General features: G+C 34.4%; 2 protein-coding genes across 2 annotated transcripts; one reads left to right on the top strand and one right to left on the bottom strand.

The window, feature by feature from the left end:
- Nucleotides 1-2,985: 2,985 nt before the first annotated feature.
- LOC149171834 (uncharacterized) lies at nucleotides 2,986-4,548 on the bottom strand. The gene is made up of 3 exons (XM_089426101.1): nucleotides 4,519-4,548; nucleotides 3,140-3,310; nucleotides 2,986-3,099 (listed from the first exon to the last, which is right to left on the bottom strand). Exons 1-3 carry the CDS (start codon nucleotides 4,546-4,548, stop codon nucleotides 2,986-2,988), a joined length of 315 nt encoding a protein of 104 aa, XP_089282227.1.
- LOC149171833 (uncharacterized) lies at nucleotides 3,093-8,759 on the top strand. Its single transcript, XM_089424133.1, has 2 exons — nucleotides 3,093-3,291; nucleotides 7,619-8,759. The coding sequence occupies exon 2, from the start codon at nucleotides 7,762-7,764 to the stop codon at nucleotides 8,434-8,436; it is 675 nt and encodes a 224-aa protein (XP_089280259.1). The 5' UTR covers nucleotides 3,093-3,291; nucleotides 7,619-7,761; the 3' UTR covers nucleotides 8,437-8,759.
- Nucleotides 8,760-9,054: the final 295 nt, after the last annotated feature.

Here is a 9,054-nt window from a genome sequence, read left to right as displayed (position 1 = left end):
GCGTGTGTGTTTTAAATGATGTTATGCAAATTTTGTTTAATTCTGAGCAATTTTTGTATAATATATGATGTTAATGTGTTCAGTCTAAGATGGGACAACAGCCTTAATGCCTACAATATTTTTAAATAAGTTGGTGTAAAATAGAAAATCTGGTTCTAGTTTTTGATGCTAAATTTATTAATATTAAAAAAAAAAAAATAGTTAACAGTTACGTTTAATAATAATAATAATAAAGTTATATTTATTTAAGTTTTATGATTTTTTAAATTTTAGTAATTTGAAATGTATTATGAAGTAAGTGTTTTAATTCTTATTATGGATTGACGTCTATTCATATTTACTATCTCTTTAATTTATATGGTTATGCTAGTAATAATTGAAATTGTATAATTTACACGTGTCTCCCAAAAAAAGTTAAATATTTAGATTTGTCTTCATTTTTCTCTTAATAATTAAAATTCTATATTTAATTTGAATGTTTTAATTTATTTTGAACATTAAATTTGTTTGCTTGCTAGGTAATGTGAGTCATGAGATAAAATGACCAGCGTGCCTAACATGTGGCTTGAGTAGCCACGACACAAGGACATCTAAGCCACAAAATCAGTGGGGATCGCACCATCATGGGCCACACCAACTCTTTTGATCAAACTAGTTGTTTATTGAGAGCACGCTTCAAGTAATACATTGCTAGCACTAATACATTTTTAAATCACTATAGTCCATCACTCTAGTAACTTGAACACCTTATTTGTTTTGACCAAACCAAAATTCTTGCTTGTGAACTTTATTACTCCCCTTTTATCATTCTAAAAGAAATCATAATTGAAAAGCATCCCAATAACTTTAATTAGGAAGATGGCTATAAAGTGAGCCAATCGTGGAAACCCATCCTTCATAAGCTAGGTTAATAAATATTTTTATACTTATGGGTTTTCTTCTTCATTCTCTTTCTTCTTACCTATGGGTTTTCTTCTTCATTCTCTCTTACTATGTATGGGTTTTCTTCTTCCTTCTCTCTCTTCCCTTCCTCCTCTAGTTTCCTCTCTTAGATAATTTTTCTCTCCATTCCATTCACTTTTCACCTCAACCCCTCTCCTCGCTTTCCTTCCTCTCTCTTCTTTTGAACTCTTATTCCTAGTTTTAACGATTTTGTCTTGTTTCCTCCTTCCCTTTCTCTATTCTTTTATTTTTTTCTCTTCATTCATTATTTTTAATTATTCTTCATGGTTCTTAATTTTTCCCTTTTCCCTTTTATTCTTTCCCTTACTTTATGGGTTTATTCACTTTTAAAAAAAAATCCCTTTTCATTTTTTTCCCAAATTTTATTCTTTCCCCTACTTCCTAGATTTATTCACTTTAATTTGTTTTCCCTTTTCATTGTTTTCCCCAAATTTTCCCTTTTTATTTGTTTATTTATTCCTTTCTCTTCTCAAAGGCTATATTTTGTTCTTATAAATTAGAATTCTCGACATTATTTTGACATATGTTTTTTACCAAAATATTTTGGGTCTAGGTGAAGTGCCCACTTAAAATCTTGAATGTGTAGTTTAACTCCAAAATCATTTACAACCATAATTAACATTGATATAAAACTATGTGTTAACTTATAAATTTTATAAGTTTAAAATTATATTGTCTTAGAAATACTATAAAAACCTTTTTTATTTTACTAGTATACCAATGATTTGAAAATTAATTTATAATATAAACAACCACAATATAAAAATATTTAAATTGTCAAAATCACTAAAAAATAACACTTACATAAACAACATCAACTTTCAACTTTAATATAACTATATTTTTGTCTCTCCTCCCATTATCAAAAAAACAAAAACACAAATATTCAAATCTAATTGGATTTTAACCTTTTACAACTGAACACATTTACCCGAAAAACCAAATTATATATATACGGCACCTTTTACTTAATACATATTATATTAAATGTGTTTTATTAAAATAAACACCATTAAGTGATGTAGTCGTTATTTAAAATACAGTGAAAATATCAGAATCTCATGTTTTTTTAACATACAAGAGTGAACCTGAAAATTTTGAACCTTCCATTTGATTACTTAAATCATGGTTTAGAGTTTACAAATTTAAAAAAAATAAAGGGATATTTATGTTTTTTTTCTTAAGGAAGATTTTGCAGGTAATTTGAGTCTTTCTCACATTTGTAAATAGCATTCGTAATAATTAGTGTGTTTAATTTAGAGGATTTGTTTTGGGTACTTGTTGCACAACTAGTCAAATGCTATGTAATATTAGTGAGACAACTTTATACCTTTAAAATATTCGTTTAAAATATTCGTCTTTGTTGAGTTATTTATAATTTTTATTATAAGAGTTAGGTGAGGATTATAACTAAATATACAGTAGATATTTTAGTGATTGTTTTTAAGTTAGGATTAAGTCTTTTTATTTCATTATATACACAAAATGATATAAAATTTTAAAAGAGACTTTCTAATTAAGAAACTAGGACTTTTTTATTTTTAAAGTCCATGGTCTAGTTATTTTTGAGGCATTATAATTAATACTAATCATAATCTAAACATAGAGTTTAGGATTTATATTTTAGAGGTTGGATTATGTAAGCAATAAATTACATATAAATATAACTTAATATTAAAAGATTCCAAGGAAAATTTTATGGTTACTTTCTTTCAGTTGTATTGCTTAAATTGTTATCTGGATTGTTACATTAGTTAAGGCACTTTTGGTTGAGGATCTTCCACAAATATAATGGGGATTTCATGGGCACCCCCAAAACCTCATGGTCTTTTTAGTTCCTCTTGCTTTTCTTGCTTTCCCATCATTCTTCTTGGTTGATATGCCAATCCCAAAATTGCCTTTGACAAAGAATTTAGATTTACCTTGAAATACGTTTAGTTGATGTCTCAAATCCAATTTTTTGGTACTTGGAAGCGGCAAGGGCTAACCAGCCATATATTGTGTCATTAATGCGCTGGCCAGCTATGTATGTGGTGCAAGATATGGATGGCATACATATCCATAGGGATCGGACTCCGGCGGCCACTTCGCGTTTCCGATGACCCACGCGGGACCCACCCCGTCTCGTTCAAAAACCTAATTCTGGCGTCGGACCCACCCCGTCTCGTTCAATAACATAATTCTGATAACTATTTTCGCGCGCCACCATAACTCTGCAACCAGAACCCGTTTGCTCTGCAACCCAGTGCCCGCAGGACTGAAGCGCATTGCTGGCCACCGAAACTCTGCACATCCAGTGCCCGCCGGACTGAGCTCTGTTACCTCCTGGTAAATTCCTGCACCTTCTCTGCAAATGACAAATCGTGGTTTTAAACATTCATTGAGTTTTAAATCTGTTTTAAAGACTGCTAAAACCCTCGGATTCTCTCAACATTCTGTAATTATAAAATCATCTCTGTGTTCGCTTAATTGCATTTCATATTAACCAACGGTTTGGCTGATCGACTGTGTAGAAACCCTTTGGGTAGATATCCTTTGGGTTTTCAAACCACGGTTAACAAATAAAACCCGTCCTGAGGAGCCCTGCTTTTATGGGCCTGGAGATAATCGGTGTTTTGCTCAATAATCTGAATTCGTTTGTTTAGATCAATTCCAAAAATCCTAATTGCTCAGTGTTGCATGCAATGTATCTGAAAGTTCTCGTGTAGTGCATATAGACTTACCAGGGACCCAACAAGATCTGTAATTAATATATTTCAATAAACAAGATCAGCTATGTTAAATTTTACAGGGAATAAGACATCAGCAGTTTACTCTGTAATATGTATCTGAAAGTTCCCATGGGCACATAGGCTCACTGGGGACCCAAAAAGATATGTAATCAACATATTACAATAAACAAAGTCCGCTGTTGCTAACGATGTTAAACTCTGAGAATTTGGACCAACTATAATCAATATATTTCAATAAAGCAGTTCAGCTATGTTAAATTTTACAGAGAATAAGACATCAGCAGTTTACTCTGTATTGCATATAATGTATCTGAAAGTTCCCATGTGGCACAGAGGCTCACTGGGGACCCAACAAGATATGTAATTAACATATTACAATAAAAAAGGTCCGCTGTTGACAACTGTGTTAAACTCTGAGAATTTGGACCAACACAACTATAATCAATATATTTTAATAAACAAGGTTAGCTATGTAGATTTTCAAGGAATTTGGTCCCAGATAATCAATATATTTCCTGAACAAGGTTGGCTACATTAGGGTTTCAGAGATTTGAGGGCAATTTTTGATGCTGTAATTTTTGGGAATTTTTTGAGAACTCCCTTAAGTCTCTCTCAGAAACAAAGAAACAACTGCCCATTCCTTCTGGAAATCAAGCAAGTATCCAAATTATTAATCATCAAGATGTAGTTTAGCAATAGTGAACTGTCTTCGACATAAGTTTTCAGTTTAAGAACTATGAAACGACTTGGGGACAAAGCCCTCTCCTAACATACTTTTATGTATAATATACTAAACATGTTTGCGGGAAGTGAAAGAACATACCGCTTTTCGAAGCTTCTTGATCAAAGCCATAGGTTGTCTCTTCAGCCCTCGATGGAACCTTCAGAGCAGGAGAAAAAAAAAAAACCAAGTCATGGAAGCCCAATGCTCCTCAAATAAATTCATAACACATACTTCTTCATTCCTCAAAGTATTTGAATTACTGTCTATGATTCTGGTTATTCATAAATTCGTTTTGTTAAACCTTTTGGGAGTATTGCAATAACGTTTTCTACCTGTATTGTATTAGTAAAGTTTATTCAAGTTGAGTAAATTATTTATTCAGTACAGTCTTAGTATCTTATTTCAATTTTCTTAAGCTAAGAGATCTGCCATAATCAAAGGCCTTCCCTTTTGAGGAGCCCTGCTTTTATGGGCCTGGAGATAATCGGTGTTTTGCTCAATAATCTGAATTCGTTTGTTGAGATCAATTCCAAAAATCCTAATTGCATCTTTTGAATATGTCATTCATCATCGTGAGCTTAGGCAACATGGATCTGTAGCAAAAATCAGAGTAGTATAAGCCATTGACTTCCATTTTCCAAACTCTTCAAATCTGGAATTGCTCTACTATTTGCTCATATGTATATTCTTTCCTCAATGAAACTTCAACAACTTGCTACAACTTCTAAACACGTTTCCTTCACCTTTGTTTAATTCAATGCTCTCTCTTATGCAAGCAATCCTGCGAAGGTACAACAGCCAGCAACAATAACTTGGATGGAAACTTTTCAGAAATGTCAACTCTCTGCTGTGTTCTGGATACAGAACACTCTATCAATTTTTCCATGAACATAGTGGGTTACTCTACAGCGTATGATGTCAAACCCCTAAATCTATATGTTCTTGGTGGAGTGCTTGGAATTTGGAAATGACCATAATAGACTGTAGATCTTTTTAAAACACAAAAAAGCAATGTCATTTCACTGCACAAAAAATACAAATTTTAAAACCAATACGAAAACTGTTACAATATTGCCACTGAACCAAAACAAGTTTTCTTGATGCAAAGCATCAAACATAAAGATTACACATTTAACAAACAATCAAAGAAAAATCATAACCTTTGGGAAGAGGTTCTCAATGCATGATTGTCCAGATTTCAGATGCTAATCTGACTAGACAGCAAAAAGCAAATAGGAACCAAACCTGGAGCGATTCTGCAAAACTTTTGGGATGTACAGGGGTAGTCAATCAGCTAGCAAAAGACAAAACCAAACCTGGAGTGATTCTGCAAAACTTTTGGATGTACATTAGTCAATCAGCTAGTGAAAGACCATAGTCGCTGACAGCCTCCTTCGACAAACTGTATAAGGCATCTTCAAATACCAGACTATACTAGCTTAGAAATTTTTCCTGTTAAAAAGCACTATCTACTTAATTCATGTACCACACTTAACTGTCTGTGCTGGAATTCTGCAAAACTTTTGTTTTTGAAAAAACGGAAACTGCACTAATATGAATCTCCCTTTCCTTCAAAAGGTTCCCGGCTACAATGTGAATGAAAGCCATTCTACCAAGTAACAAGGATAGCAACTTTAGAGTACAGAACTCCTTGACAGGTATTAAGGCCGTGATTGGAGCTATTGATTGATCAGTCACAGCAAATAAGGGGACCTCTAACGCATGTCAGCCTCTACCAAATAACACATCTAAATTTTTGAAACTGTACTGTCCAGGAAGCTTTGTCTTTTCACCTATTGAATGTTTTGGAAAATGATCATCAATGTTTGTATGTCCTTCTTGCCTTTCCGAATGGCTAGTGTTCTTCCCAACCCTTGAACTTTTGTTGCTACCACTTCTTTTTAGGGGCCGTAGTGTCGTTTGCTGTAATTGAAGCACTGTGAGCATGCTCACAGCTATTAGTGCAACCTTGGCAACTACACCAGCCATTCTATGCAACGGCTCTGAATTCTTCATGAATTGGATACTAAAATTAAGAAAACAAGTAAGGCCATTCTGGCATTTGTTTGGTAAGTTTTTACTATTTTTCATCGGTTTTGACATTTTTATTACAACAGACTGTTTTATTTGCTTCTCTGGTTGAAGAATTTTGATGAGCACTCTGCTAAATAAGGAGAACAGATAATTAGAAAAAAACACTGCAGGCATGCATTTGCCTCTGCTTCTCCTATGTAACTGTGCCTCCTCGTCACTGCTGCTGCTGTGCCCACATAGTCCTATTTGCGGCAGAGGAAGTGAGGACAGTGGTTCTGATGGAGCCGTGGAAATTTCAAGAATTGCTGCTCAATGCAAATTCAGAAATTTCACTTTAAACTTGAGGTTATTGAAATCTATTACCTGTAAGTTTTAGGGCTGAATCTGAATTTTTGGATCACTATCCTTGAAATGATTTGAAAGAAAGTTTGAAGGAGAGATGAAGCTGAACAGTAAAAGTGCATCAATATCCTTATAAATTTCTATATACAAACTGTATGCTCTTTTCTATTACACTGCAATAAATTAGAGGTTTCCATTAACATTTTTTAATAATAATAAGTTCTGGCTACTTAATGCGGATCATTCACAAGGCTGTGTAAGCATTCTTGAATTATGAGACTAGTAACAGAAAAAGGAAAAATGGTTACTTCAAGTTAAACTGATATATGGATAACCACAATTACATACACAATATTAGCAAGTGGATGTGCAACACCAGCTTGTAGACACATGAAGCTACTCCCCCAGGGACTTGTATAAATGATTATTTTTGGCCTCGACTGCTATATGATTTTTTTGGCCTGGACTGTTAGGAGTGAACATTCACCCTTGATTGTTTGTCCGAATCTACTAGAACTTAACATTTAGGCCCGCAAGTCACCAAACTAGTGCTCTGAGCATTGATCCCTGAGATTGTTTACTGTTATTTCATAAGATCACACTATTTACAATTGCTCAGATCCCTGAGATTGTTTACTCTGATTTCATAAGATCTACAGTACACTTTTTCCTTTTGGATAATGCTTGTATTTTGATTATTTATTTTTGGTTATAAATTTTGAGCTGACAAAGAGTATATATATATAATTGGCTCGTTTTGTTATATAAGGCCATGGCGGGTATGCGATTGCATAACAACGTGTTTTTTTCTTTTTTGTTACAGCTGAAGCTCCTCCTGGTGCTTTGTTATTGCGTGAGGAGATCAAGGATCAACAGACCTTGGCTCAATCTACAGTTGCAACAATTGCTCAATCTACAGGACTAGTATCTCTGTCTCAATCTACTGGGTTACCTGTTCCTCTATCTATGAGTTCACAGTCAGCCAACAATATAAATTTTCAAACGCCTTTGCAAGGAGTCAAACAGAGTGAGTTGAAATCAGCTTCATCAATTGCTAAATCCAGTGAGGTCAATCTGGCAGGTGCAAAATTTACCTCAGATGTATCCCAGTCAAAATTGCTTGAGATTGTCTCCAGAAGTAACCGACTTATGCAATGGGCATCTGCCAAACCAGCTGAACATGTGCAACCTGTTTCAAGTGTCCAGACGACAACTTCTGGCAGCACTGGTTTTGATAGAAGGTTGGATGGTAATTCCAATTGTGTGGCCAGGGAACCATATGGTGATACAAAACTATCAGGCATTTCTAGTAGTGTTCCTCAATTTATTCAACAGCAGGCACCCATGGACATGCCTCTGTATATTCGTTCACAGCTGAGCTGGATGCATCCTCAGAATCTGTCATCTCATGCCACTTCTCAGGGAGGTGTAAACTCGATGTTAGAATTGCCAAATTCAACCACACAGAGTCCTTTTAATTGCAGGCAGATACCAATGGGAGCTGATACATCCCAATCTCAAAAACAACTATGGAAGTCTTTACCTTCAAAACAGCCTTCTCAACAGACATCTGAATTTTCAAATTCGATTCCACCAGATTTGAATGTAGAAAAACAGTCTCCAAGGTCTCCAGTTAGGTAGTCTTCTGGAATGCTGGTTGATTCACAGCCTGATTTGGCCCTCCAGCTTTGATTTATTGAGCATTTAAAAGGTTGACAGGGAACATAATTATGTGTGAATCTCTTGGGACAGTTTTGAATAACTTGAACTTCTTAGTGGTTGGTGAAATTTGTTGGCTAGTTAGGGCATTGAAACTGGTTTCCTTCTATTTGTATGTTTAACTATGCTTGTGGTTCCTTCGCAGGCAAACCAACTTGGTCTTTGTAATATCAAAAGCTCTGCATTTTTGCGACCATTGAAACAGTTCTGTTAATATTATTGGTTTTCAAAATTTACTTTGAAAAGTGGCATTGATTATTGTTCTTTTGTTGAGCCTGAGATTTAAAAACAGAGGTCATGGTTTTTGATTACTCAGTTGTTAGGACTGCAATCTTAAGTTGGGAAGTTGTGTTATCTTAACAGACTTGCATTTAGTAAATAGAGTAGCATTGATCATCTTCTAGAAACTGAATTAAGACCATCTCATTCTGATTAAATGGTTACTGGCTTGCTTGTGCTCATTTCTCATTGCTGTGTATGCTCGGATTAGTTTTCAAAATTTACTTTGGAAAGTGGCATTGATTATTGTTCTTTTGTTGA

This window comes from Pinus tabuliformis, chromosome 4_2 (assembly GCF_031772625.1).
Source record: "Pinus tabuliformis cultivar Carrire ecotype Pingquan chromosome 4_2, CPIR1, whole genome shotgun sequence".
NCBI classification, from domain to species: domain Eukaryota; kingdom Viridiplantae; phylum Streptophyta; class Pinopsida; order Pinales; family Pinaceae; genus Pinus; species Pinus tabuliformis.
The sequence above is the reverse complement of the archived record's forward strand: the minus strand, read 5'-3'. Positions and strand labels throughout refer to the sequence as shown.

Bases quoted from the DNA above. Each gene is read 5' to 3' on its own strand.
- LOC149171834 (XM_089426101.1), bottom strand. From the start codon at position 4,548: ATGGCTTTGATCAAGAAGCTTCGAAAAGCG. The intron at 3,311-4,518 runs GTATGTTCTTTC...TGTCATTTGCAG, and splicing joins TCAAGAAGCTTCGAAAAGCG to AGAAGGTGCAGGAATTTACC. The intron at 3,100-3,139 runs GTTATTGAACGA...CGCCAGAATTAG, and splicing joins AAAATAGTTATCAGAATTAT to GTTTTTGAACGAGACGGGGT.
- LOC149171833 (XM_089424133.1), top strand. From the start codon at position 7,762: ATGAGTTCACAGTCAGCCAACAATATAAATTTTCAAACGCCTTTGCAA.